The sequence below is a fragment of the Dendrobates tinctorius genome, unplaced genomic scaffold (assembly GCF_039654945.1).
Source record: "Dendrobates tinctorius isolate UK_male_01 unplaced genomic scaffold, ASM3965494v1 ptg000105l, whole genome shotgun sequence".
NCBI classification, from domain to species: Eukaryota; Metazoa; Chordata; class Amphibia; order Anura; family Dendrobatidae; genus Dendrobates; species Dendrobates tinctorius.
Genome location: NW_027361773.1, coordinates 11,568,106 through 11,580,738, shown reverse-complemented (window position 1 = coordinate 11,580,738; position 12,633 = coordinate 11,568,106). Strand labels below are relative to the sequence as shown.

At 42.4% G+C, this 12,633-nt stretch overlaps 1 protein-coding gene across 2 annotated transcripts in view; it reads right to left on the bottom strand.

The window, feature by feature from the left end:
- Positions 1-1,493: 1,493 nt before the first annotated feature.
- ASB13 (ankyrin repeat and SOCS box containing 13) overlaps positions 1,494-12,633 on the bottom strand; it is a 37,942-nt gene continuing 26,802 nt past the window's right edge. For both annotated transcript variants that reach the window (XM_073589075.1, XM_073589074.1), the window contains exons 3-6: positions 11,880-12,030; positions 9,397-9,531; positions 4,053-4,244; positions 1,494-1,739 (exon numbers count right to left, since the gene is read on the bottom strand). In XM_073589075.1, coding sequence (XP_073445176.1) covers positions 1,612-1,739; positions 4,053-4,244; positions 9,397-9,531; positions 11,880-12,030 — 606 coding nt within the window. In that variant the 3' untranslated portion in view covers positions 1,494-1,611. The remainder of the gene's footprint in view (positions 1,740-4,052; positions 4,245-9,396; positions 9,532-11,879; positions 12,031-12,633) is intronic.

Below are 12,633 nucleotides of genomic sequence, written 5' to 3'. Positions count from 1 at the left end.
CCGACATGGTGGAACGACTGCAGGACTAGCAGAAAGAGGACGGCTGGCCTGAAGCCCACTTTCTCTTACAGCGGGCACAAGCAGAACGCTATGGAGGTGATACTGCTGAGGAGAGTTAACAGTCGGTCAGGGTAAGAAAAGAAGAGCCTACCAGACACCCAGCGATGCAGCAGCAGTAGCGCAGGTAACCGAGTCCCCCGCCGGATCTGAGGTCCCAGAGAGAAAAGCGCTGCAGGAGCACAAGATGGAGGCTGTGCACTCAGCCACGAGAAGAGCAGGACGGAGGGAGGGGTTAACAACCTAGGCACCTCTAGTAATTGGCCAGACAGGCCGAGAGTGCCAAAAAGAATGGGGCGTGTTCGGCCGGAGAAATCGAAAGTGGCGTCCTGATAGGCTGGCCCGCCGGAGGGAGCGTGGCCAGCGTGCTATGAAAGTAAAGGGAGAGACGGGACATAGGAACAGGCAGGGGGACGGGCCCGGCGCTGGAGAGTGAAAGGAAGGCGCCGACTGGCTGACGCCGGCCAGGAGGCATGCCCGAAGGGCCGGAGGGGGCATGGCCTAACCGGAGAACATCCCAGAGGAAGAAGATGTAAGAAAAAAAGTCGGACAGCGCGCGCTATGTGAAGAAAAAGGCGCGGAATTTGAATCTGAATGGAGGAGAAGCAGGGGCCTCAGTGGCTTACTGGTGGGTGCTGCAGGGGCTTAGTGGTCGGGGGAGGAGGCCTACTACCTGTCTCTTGAATCCGGCTCCTCTTCATAGCTGAGGATGACATCAGGAGCCCTTCGAGGAAGAGGGTCCTGGGAAAACAATCCTCCTCTCCGCACCGTGTCCCGACGGCGCAGAAGACGGTGTCACTCCTTAAGAATAAGGGGGAAGGTCACCACCGGTGACCACAGTCTTCCTCTCAGCACTCTCCGAGGAGAGAGGTGAGGAGGGGAATAGGCAAAGACTGGCCACCGAGAGTCGCCCTGAAACACCCTTACGGGGGACAGGGGACAGAGTCCTGCCAGCGGGTCCGAGAGAAGGCGATGTGAGTGACACCATACTGCTCTCTCAGTCACTTAAATGTGGGAAAACAGGGTGAGCATTCTGCACCCTGCTACCCGACGATCTGTATCTGGAAAATAAAGGTGAAAAGATTAATATCACACACAAAACCTGTAAAAAAGAAAAAATACCGCGGATCTGGTGTTAGATCCAGGTCCGCCTCCTTCAGACACTAAGCAAAAACTTAGGTAATTTGGGCCTGTCGGTAGGTGTATACTGCTGAGGAGGAGCTAACTTTTTCTTATTTGCATAGTGTCAGCCTCTTAGCGACAGCAGCATACACCCATGGTAACCTGTGTCCCCCAATGAAGCGAGAAAGAAAGCACTCGGGTGCATGGGGCTGCACCTCATAACTTGTGGTGGCAAATACCACAGGACACTTGTAGCCTTGTGGAATCCATACCTTTACAGGCTAGAGCTGTATTTTTGTGGTCTGAGGCGGACCTTTACAATATTACGCAGGTAGTTTTAATATAAGGTACGATTGGCAAGTACTTGTATGTAGGACCACACTTTACAAACAATATCGAGAGTAGGGTAACATGCATTTCAGTTGGTTTGAGTCAGTTATATGCAAGGTATTCTATAAGTCTTTGTGGAATATTTAGTTGATAAACCTTCTTCACTGCTCCTTGGCCGAGTGCTTTTCTAAGACGAAGCCTGCAGAGCTGTAGCAAATCTCTAGGAGTCTCTGAAAAAAAAAAAGAAAAAGAAAAATGTAATTCTAAGGGTTGTGTCCCACCACAAAATTATCTTATATTTTTGTGGTGGGATGCAAAATATATAACTATATGTGACTTTAACCCTTTACCGATGAAGCCAGTTCTCACATGATCAGGCCAAATTTTTAATATTAGACATGTGTAACTTCATGTGGTTATAACTCTGGGATGCTTCCAAATATCTCAGCGGTTCTGAAACTTTTTTCCTGACAAATAGTACTTTATGTCAGTGCTAAACTACACCACTCAAGGAATTCATGGACGGCTGTGACGAGCATCATGAGGCGACAGGTGCATCCAGAGGATTTTATGGCATCGGTCCATGAAAATGTAATATTACAAGGTTTTGCTTTCAAAATTTTGTCACAAATTTCTAATTTTCACAAGGATAACTTGAGTTAATGGACCATATAATTTGTTACACAATTTCCCCTGAGTTCGCCAATACCCATATGTTGTCAGAAGCTTCTGCTCAGGCACAGTGTAAAGCTCAGAAATGAAAAAGTGCAATAATGGAGTGCACGTTTTTCTGGGATTCTTTACGAGTGCCATGTCACATTAGTAGTGGCCCTGAGGTGCCAGAACAGCAGACTCCACCCGTGTGAGCCCATCTACACCACTCACTGAATTGATTTGGTTCTGCAGCGAGCATGTTAACACCAAAAGTTTGAACACCCAGAATTTTATACTATTGAGTGTTGAAGAAAAAATAATTACATATTTACCACTAAAACGTTTTTTTTAGCTCCAGATTTTACATTTTCACAAAGGGAAATACACGAAAATGGCCTCATAAATTGTTTCACAATGCTTCATAAACGCAGCAATACCCCCAATATTAGTTTGGCAAAACAGCGCGGGGCTCAGGATGGAAGGAGCACTATTTGATTTTTGGAGCACTATTTGATTTTTGGAGCACCAATTTTTCTACAATAATTTTTGGACACTTATTTTTTGCACCCTGAGCTGATGTTTTTATTGATACCATTTTGGGGTAGATCTGTTGCTTTGATCGCCTTTTATTGCCATGTTGAGATAATGAGGGTGTGTGCATACGCTGTGGATTCTGCTGCGGATCCGCAGCGGATTTGGCCCTGAGGATCCGCAACAGTTTCTGCTGCGTTGTACAGTACCTTTATTTTCTACGCAAAATGAAAAGCACAGTGCAGATGGTGTGGAATTTTCCGAGCGGATTTGCTGCGGTTTCAAATCCGCAGAATGAATTAACATGTCAATTCTTTCTGCGGATTCCGCTGCGGTTTGCCATCTGGCTCCATTGTAGAGATGATAAACCGCAGGGCAAAACCCCAGGCTAATCTGCAGATAAACAGCAGTTCTTCTGACCTGCGGATTTTACTAAATCCGCAGAGCATTCCGCAGCGTGTGCACACACCCAAAAAAAAAAAAAAAGGAAAAACAAATTCTGATGTTTTGATTTTTCTTCTCATTACGCCATTTACCGATCTGATTATTTTATATTTTGATAGATTGGACATTTCTGAACGCACCTATACCATGTGTTCTTTTTTTATTGTTCTATTTTTAATGAGGCAATGGGGGGGGGGGTGATGTGAACTTTTGTACTTTTTTATTTTTGTAATCTTTTTTAAAACTTAAAAAGTTTTTTTTTTTTTTTTAAATAGTCCCCTTAGGAAATTTGAAGCTGCGATCGTCCGGTCACCTATGCAATACTTTGCAGGGCTTCAGCAAAAATACGATTTCCTTTGTACGCCAGCCACAGGCCGGTGTTCAGCAGATCCCCAGCTGTCATGACAGCCCATCGATGCACCGCGATCATGTCACAGGGGCGCAGATGGGCTGGATCAATGAAGTACTTACAGCGGCGCGTGTTAAATGCCGTTGTCAGCAATGTAACTGGTTAGCAGCTGCGGGTGGAACTCTGATCCACTTGCGGCTGTTAGAGGCAGGGAAAGATGCGGGCTCAGCGTGTGAGCCCATATCAAAGGCAGGGACATGTCAGGTCGTGAAGGGGTTAAGGAAAAAAATATTTTTGCACTTCCTTATTCTGACAGCTGTAACTTTTTCCTTTTTCTGCTAACAGAGCTGAGTGAGGGTGGAGAGGATGTCTCACTAATTCTTATCCTCCATTCGCTTTATCCTTCCAAACCAAACTTTTATGGGTAATACAGTATGTATCTGGTTTAAAGGGAAGGACCATTGGGAAACATATAAAAAGAAGCATCTTACATCAACCAACAAACATATACCTTACATGAATATATATCACCTTATTAAGTCTGTAAATAGAAGAGAAAACTTACTTTCATGATATTCAAAGCATTTTGCAGTAGGACTGTTCGGCCAGGAATAATCTGATGGTCGTTTTCCACGATTGTCCCTAGCATATACATTTCCTCCAAATTCCACTAGCATTTCAATAAGATCTTTGTTCTTCACCTTGGCAGCATGATGTAGGGCTGTTTCATGAAGTTTTGCTGCATTCACATTAGCTCCTTTAACAAAATAATCCACCATTTAACAATCTGTGGCATAGTTTCTAATTCTCAGAAGGGAAGCTTTGCTTCTGAAATGCAACGTGTTACTAACCCATAAAGGCAACAGGTTTCTGCTAATAACCAAGCAATATTATCTTTCACCATTTGTGCAGAATCCAACCAGAAGAACAGCACTTTTAGACCTAATACTATCTAATAGATCTGACAGAATAACAAATCTGCAGGTCGCTGGGTATCTAGGAAATAGCGACCTCAATATTGTACAGTTTCATTTGTCTTTCACTAGGGGGATTTGTCAGGGAGTCACAAAAACACTGAACTTTAGGAAGGCAAAGCTTGACCAGCTTAGAGATGCCCTTAATCTGGTTGACTGGGACAATGTCCTCAGAAATAAGAATATAGATAATAAATGGGAAATGTTTAAGAACATCCTAAATAGGCACTGTAAGCGGTTTATACCTTGTGGGAATAAAAGGACAAGAAATAGGAAAAGCCCAATGTGGCTAAACAAAGAAGAGAGGCAATTAACAGTAAAAAGAAAGCATTTAAACTACTAAATCAGGATGGCACCATTAAAGCTCTAAAAACTATAGGGAGAAATATACTTTATCTAAAAAACTAATTAAAGCTGCCAAAAAGGAAACAGAGAAGCACATTGCTAAGGAGAGTAAAACTAATCCCAAACTGTTCAACTATATCAACAGTAGAAGAATCAAAAGTGAAAGTGTAGGCCCATTAAAAAATTGTGAGGAAAGAATATTCATGATGGAAAATGAAATGCTAGGTGGAATGCCGAGAGACAACGAAAACCCTATATTAAACCCTTTCTGTCCGCTGACGGGATAGTACGTCAGCGGTCAGACTCCCCTGCTTTGAAGTGGCTCGGGCGGTGAGCCTACCTCAAAGCCGCGACATGTCAGCTGTTATAAACAGCTGACATGTGCCCGCAATAGGCGAAAGCGGAATCGCCGTCCGCCAGCGCCTATTAACTAGTTAAATCCCGCTCTCAAGCGCTGGCATTTAACTAGTGCTTCCGGCCACGCGATCGAGGGTCGGCGATGTGTTGCTTGGACAACCAGAGGTCTCATAGAGACCTCTATGGTTGTTCCAGGCAGATCAAAGCACAGCAGTAAATCTGCTACATATGGGCGATCTGCTCATTGCCCATATGTAGCAGAGCCGATCGAGTTGTGTATGCTTCAAGCCTCCAATGGAGGCTATTGAAGCATGTCAAAAGTAGAAAAAAAAAAAAAAAAAAATTATATATGTCTTCAAATCACCCCCCTTTCGCCCCAATCAAAATAAAATTAAAAAAAAAAAAAAATAAATAAAAAATAAATAAAAAATCACACAGACACATATTAGGTATCGCCGGGTTCAGAATCGCCCGACCAATAAAAAAAAAAAAAACATTAACACAATCGCTAAACGGCGTAGCGAGAAAAAAAAATCTAAACGCCAGAATTACGTTTTTTTGGTCGCTGCGACATTGCATTAAAATGCAATAACAGGCGATCAAAAGAAAGTATCTGCAGAAATGCGGTATCATTAAAAACGTCACCTCAGCCCGCAAAAAATAAGCCCTCACCCAACCCCAGATCACAAAAAATGGAGACGCTACGGGTCTCGGAATATTGCGCATTTTTTTTCACCACTTAGATAATGTTTGGTGTCTATGAACTCGTAATGTGAAAATGAGGATGAGTGACCTCGTGGAGATCAAACATCCAACACTGCGGAGACACCATCACATGTTTCTCAACGCAGTTATCTAGAGCAATGCCCCCATCCCTTATGGGAAATATGCAAAAACATGCAAAACACAAGCCGCGGAGACACCATCACGTGTTTCTCAACGCAAGCAATGACTAGCCAGGTCTTTCCCCGGGAAGGAACAACCACGGGAAGGGCAGTCTCCAATGAAGGAAACCACCTATGCCAAAACATGGTATCCATCCACAGACAGCTGTTTCGGGGTATTGCCCCTCATCAGTATGGAGTAGGAAACTGGCTAGTAGGAGCAATGCCTAGTAAAAGACTATGAAAATGAGGATGGCTAGTCATTGCTTGCGTTGAGAAACACGTGATGGTGTCTCCGCGGCTTGTGTTTTGCATGTTTTTGCATATTTCCCATAAGGGATGGGGGCATTGCTCTAGATCACTGCGTTGAGAAACATGTGATGGTGTCTCTGCAGTGTTGGATGTTTGATCTCCACGAGGTCACTCATCCTCATTTTCATAGTCTTTTACTAGGCATTGCTCCTACTAGCCAGTTTCCTACTCCACACTGATGAGGGGCAATACCCCGAAACAGCTGTCTGTGGATGGATACCATGTTTTGGCATAGGTGGTTTCCTTCATTGGAGACCTGCCCTTCCTGTGGTTGTTCCTTCCCGGGGAAAGACCTGGCTAGTCATTGCTTGCGTTGAGAAACACGTGATGGTGTCTCCGCGGCTTGTGTTTTGCATGTTTTTGCATATTTCCCATAAGGGATGGGGGCATTGCTCTAGATCACTGCGTTGAGAAACATGTGATGGTGTCTCCGCAGTGTTGGATGTTTGATCTCCACGAGGTCACTCATCCTCATTTTCATAGTCTTTTACTAGGCATTGCTCCTACTAGCCAGTTTCCTACTCCACACTGATGAGGGGCAATACCCCGAAACAGCTGTCTGTGGATGGATACCATGTTTTGGCATAGGTGGTTTCCTTCATTGGAGACTGCCCTTCCCGTGGTTGTTCCTTCCCGGGGAAAGACCTGGCTAGTCATTGCTTGCGTTGAGAAACACGTGATGGTGTCTCCGCGGCTTGTGTTTTGTATGAACTCGTAATGACCTGGAGAATCATAATGGCAGGTTAGTTTCTGCATTTATTGTACCTAGCAAAAATGCCAAGCAAAAAACAAGTGTGGGATTGCACTTTTTTGCAATTTCATCGCATTTGGAATTTTTTTCCCGTTTTCGAGTACAAGACATGCTAAAACCAATGATGTCATTCAAAAGTACAACTCGTCCCGCAAAAAATAAGCCCTCACATGGCCATATTGACGGAAAAATAAAAAAGAGTTATGGCTCTGGGAAGGAGGGGAGCGAAAAACTAAAACGAAAAATCGAAAAAAGCTCCGGTCATGAAGGGGTTAAGGGTCACCAATCTAACCCAAGAAGAGGTGCGAAACAGGCTAAATAAGATTAAAATAGATAAGTCGCCTGGTCCGGATGGCATACACCCACGAGTACTATGAGAACTAAGTAATATAATAGACAAGCCATTATTTCTTATATTTAGAGACTCTATAGCGACGGGGTCTGTTCCACAGGACTGGCGCATAGCAAATGTGGTACCAATATTCAAAACGAGCTCTAAAAGTGAACCTAAAAATTATAGGTCAGCAAGTCTAACCTCTATTGTTGGTAAAATATTTGAAGGGTTTCTGAGGGATGTTATTCTGGATTATCTCAATGAGAATAACTGTTTAACGCCATATCAGCATGGGTTTATGAGGAATCGCTCCTGTCAAACCAATCTACATCAGTTTTTATGAAGAGGTAAGCTATAGACTGGACCAAGGAGAGTCAGATGGATCTGGATAAGTTGGAAAGTTGGGCCGAATGGTGGCAGATGCGTTTAGCAATGATAAATGTAAGGTTATACACATGGGAAGAAGGAATCAATATCACCATTATACACTGAACGGGAAACTACTGGGTAAATCTGACACGGAGAATGACTTGGGGATCCCAGTTAATGATAAACTTACCTGGAGCAGACAGTGCCAGGCATTGGCTGCCAAGGCAAACAGGATCATGGGGTGCATTAAAAGAGGTCTGGCTACACATGATGAGAGCATTATACTGCCTCTGTACAAATCCCTGGTTAGACCGCACATGGAGTACTGTGTACAGTTTTGGGCACTGGTGCTCAGGAAGGATATAATGGAACTAGAGCGGGTACAAAGGAGGGCAAAAAAATTAATAAAGGGGATGGGGGAACTACAATACCCAGAGAGATTAGCAAAATTAGGATTATTTAGTCTAGAAAAAAGACTGAGGGGCGATCTAATAACCACGTATAAGTATATAAGTGGACAATACAAATATCTCTCCGAGGATCTGTTTATACCAAGGAAGGCGATGGTCACAAGGGGGCATTCTCTGCATGAGAGAAGGTTTTTCCACCAACATAGAAGAGGATTCTTTACTGTTAGGGCAGTGAGAATCTGGAATTCCTTGCCTCAGGTGAAGAGAGGCCTGGATGTCTTCCTGGAGCGTAACAATATTGTATCTTACAGTTATTAGATTGTTTAGAAGGTCGTAGATCTGGGGATTTATTCTGATGGAATATAGGCTAAACTGGATGGACACATGTCTTTTTTCGGCCTTGCTTACTATGTTACTTTTTAACCCCCTTGGTGTCAGACATTTTTGGTGACGGCTTGTACAAAAAATTTTGTTGAGCATAATGGAAAAAAAAAAAAATACAGCAATTTTGGGGTATTTTTTGGGGTTATGTTTTTACAACTTGCTTAATCTGTGGGTCAATAATGTTACGGTGATATAAAAATTATATTGTTTTGTTATATTTTCTTACTTTTACAAAATAGAAAACATTCTTTTAGGCTGACAGGGTGCAGCCAGTCATGTGGAGTCAATAAGCCAAAACCATTCCTCAATTTCCCTGACTTCCGACTCCACAGCACTGCCTCACTACTGAGCACATACATAAAGTGCAGCACAGATTCATCTCCACTAAAAGCCGAAATATAGGACATTTCATAACTTTCTCAAATTCTAAAAACATTTATAGCACATGCTGCAATGATCTCAATTTATTATATTATTTTAGGAGTCAGAGTCGGTCCTTTTTATACCGATTCCAACTCCACCAAAATGGACACCAACTCCGACTACACGACTGACTCCACAGCCCTGGGTGCAGCAAGATGTTTGGGGTTTCTTTGCTTAGGCACTGCAGTCACAAGATTTGTATCTGACCATTTATTTCACTTTTTTAGTTGCTGAATTTCTTTAGCATATTAATACATTTTTTTTTATGTTACATGACTTTTATTTCGTACAAATAGAGCAAAATTTAATTTGCTTAGCTCAATTGTAGTTTCATATACAGACATGAGTTCAAAGTTATTTACGTACCTGCACTGAGTAATACTTTAGCACAATCCAAATGCTCTCTTGCACAAGCTACATGTAACGGGGTACCGAAATGACAATCGTGAGCTTCGAGATTTGCCCCAACATCAATTAGAAGTTTCACACATTCAGATTTACCTATAGTTAAAAATACAAATGTAATGATAATAACGTAAGCGCTAAGTGAAAAACAAAAAAACAAACGTACACCTATTATTTCAAACTGAGTGAGTATTGCTGCTGCATTAGAAAACTGCAAATGGGACTGAGACTTTAAAAGAATAGCTACAGCACAACTAACCCCTTCATGACATGCGCCGTACTAGTACTATGTCCCACCCTTTGATGTGGGCTCTAGCATTGAGCCCACAACTTTTCTGGCACATGTCAGCTGTTTTGAACAGCTGACATGTGCCCCTAACAGCCGCGGGTGGAATCTCGATTAACCCGTTAAATGCTGCTGTCAATCACTGACAGCGGCATTTAATGTGATCGCGCCAGAAGTGCGTCACTATTCCCGCTCATCGGTGACCCTGTCACATGACTGCGGGTCACCGATGGGTTGGCATGACAACCAGGGGTCTACAGCAGATCTCTATGGTTGTCATTGCCAGTGGTAGGCGCTCATAGCAAGTGATCATTTCTGCTACATACAGGCGATTTGATCATTGCCTATGTATAGCAGAGGCGATTGGGTTATCACAGCTTGTAGTCTCCCATGGAAACTCTTGAAGCATGCAAAAAGTAAAAAAAAAATAAAAGTTTAAAAATATATTTTATATATATATATATATATATATATATATATATATATATATATATATATATATATTTTCATTCATTCATTCATTCATTCATTCATTCATATTCAAACCACCCCCCCATTCAAAATAAAATACACATATTTGGTATCGCCGCGTTCAGAATCGCCCGATCTATCAAGAGATAAGAGATCCGTTCGGTAAACAGCATAGCGAAAAAATCAAAACGCCAGAATTACTTTTTTTGTTTACCACAACATTGCATTAAAATGTAATAACGGGCAATCAAAAGATTGTGTCCACACCAAAATGGTATCATTAAAAACGTCAGCTCGGTATGCAAAAAATAAGCCCACATCTAGCACCAGATCGTGAAAAATGTAGACACTACGGGTCTCGGAAAATTACACAATTTTTTTTTTTTTTAAACAAACTTTGGATTTTTTTTTTTTCAACATTTAAATGAAAAACAACCTATAAATATTTGGTATCTAGGAACTCGTAATGACCTGGTGAATCATAATGGCAAGTTAGTTTTAATATTTGGTGAACATGGTAAAGAAAACTTTTTGTTTTCACCGTACTTGGAATTTTTTTCCTGTTTTCGAGTACACGACATTGTAAAACCAATGGTGTCATTCAAAAGAACAACTCGTCTCACAAAAAAACAAGCCCTCACATGGCCTTACTAACAGAAAAAATAGAAAGGGAAGCGAAAAAACAAAAGCAAAAACGAAAAAGGGCCGCAGTGTGAAGGGGTTAAAGGCCTTGGCCAACCCCTTCTCAATCTCGATATGTTCCACCATATAAACTCGGCTTGACATCATTCAAGGCCTGGTTTTCTGGAACCCGCATGATTTCATTATGTCATGTGGCTTAGCTATTGTTTTTCAGCAGACAGTATCACTCAAAATGCTTAGGCAAGATTCACACATGTGCTTGGGCCTCAGTGATGAAGTTTTTTTGCAAATGCTGGACACCTTTATTAAAAACAAATAGCTCTCATTATAGATGAGCGATATTAGTTCCATAACGATTTGGGTTTCGCATTTAAAATATAGAATGGCTCCATTTGTCCCCAGGATTGTGTAAACGGTCCACAAACCATAAGTGATTACTATATCTAACTGTAAAATTGCACCCCCTGTTAAGCCTCACCCCTAAAGTACACCACTAGTTTATAATTTTGCCAGAATTTTCCATTAAAAAAGGTAACAATTCTAGTGTAAGCGGTCATCAGAGCTTGTTACCTGACCCATTTGAGGAGGGGGTGGGTGTCAGGGAGCCATTGGCCTTAACTGCCCTGAGCACCAGAATGCCCTGTACCGCCAGCCTGTATACACCTAGAAGGTAAGGCCGGGATAACACGAAAGAAACATGGCCGAGTCTCGCATGTTAATACCCAACACTGCCGCCGGCACTCAGGAGAGGAGCGCGCAGTTCCATGTATTGCTATGCGGCCGCACGCTCCCTTCGCGAGTGCCAGCGGCAGTGCCGGGTATTAACATGCGAGACTCGGCCGTGTTTCTCGTATGTGTGATCCCGACCTAAGAGGAAGGAAAGGAAGAGGGAAAGAGGAAGCGATACATCCTGAAAATCCAAAATTAGTCAGTCCTGAAAGGGCTAAAATAATGGAGAAGCATCCCCCACCCCAAAAAAAAAAAAAAGAAAACAAATTATGACAGTAACTATAGTGCATCTATCAATATTTGAAGAAACACTCACCACTCATGCACGCTTCATGAAGAGGAGATGCAGTATAGAGTGGAGGGTTCACTTTGGCTCCATAGTCCAAAAGCACCTTCATACACTCTAAACTGCCAGAAGCAGAGGCATCACAGAGAGGAGTACTTCCATCAATATTTCTGGCATCCACCTATGTGAACAAGACAATAGAGATGTGAAAATTATAGAATTTTAAGATCATCATTACCATCGTAGAGAAAAACTGTAAAATCCATTAAGACATTTCCGGATAGTGGATATATCACCCTCACATTGAGCATATGGGATTAATTATAACTAGGGAAGTGTGAAAGAGCTGACACTTCAACCTCCATTGAAGTAGGACCTCCTGTTGTGAACAGATAATTACAACAGGGGATCTGCTGAGAGACAGCCACAAAGTCTAGGAATCGGATACTCAGAGGCAGAGAAGTACACTTACAAGGCAAGAGCTTCCTCTGTTCAAAGAAAATATCACAGACACTGTAGAGCTAGTTTAAAGGCAAATACACAGCGTCCAATCCAGTGTGATGCATAAAAAGAGTTTTAGTTTATTCGGCCATCATATAACAACGCTTCAACCTATCATAGGTCTTCAACAAGTTTTTATCACTTGATAAAGGCCTATGATAGGTCAAAACGTTATATGATGGCAGAATAAACTCCAACTCTTGGAATGCATCGTCCTGGACTGGATGCTGTTTATTTGCCTCTACCCTGTTAACCCCTCAACAACTGCCAATACGCCTTTTAA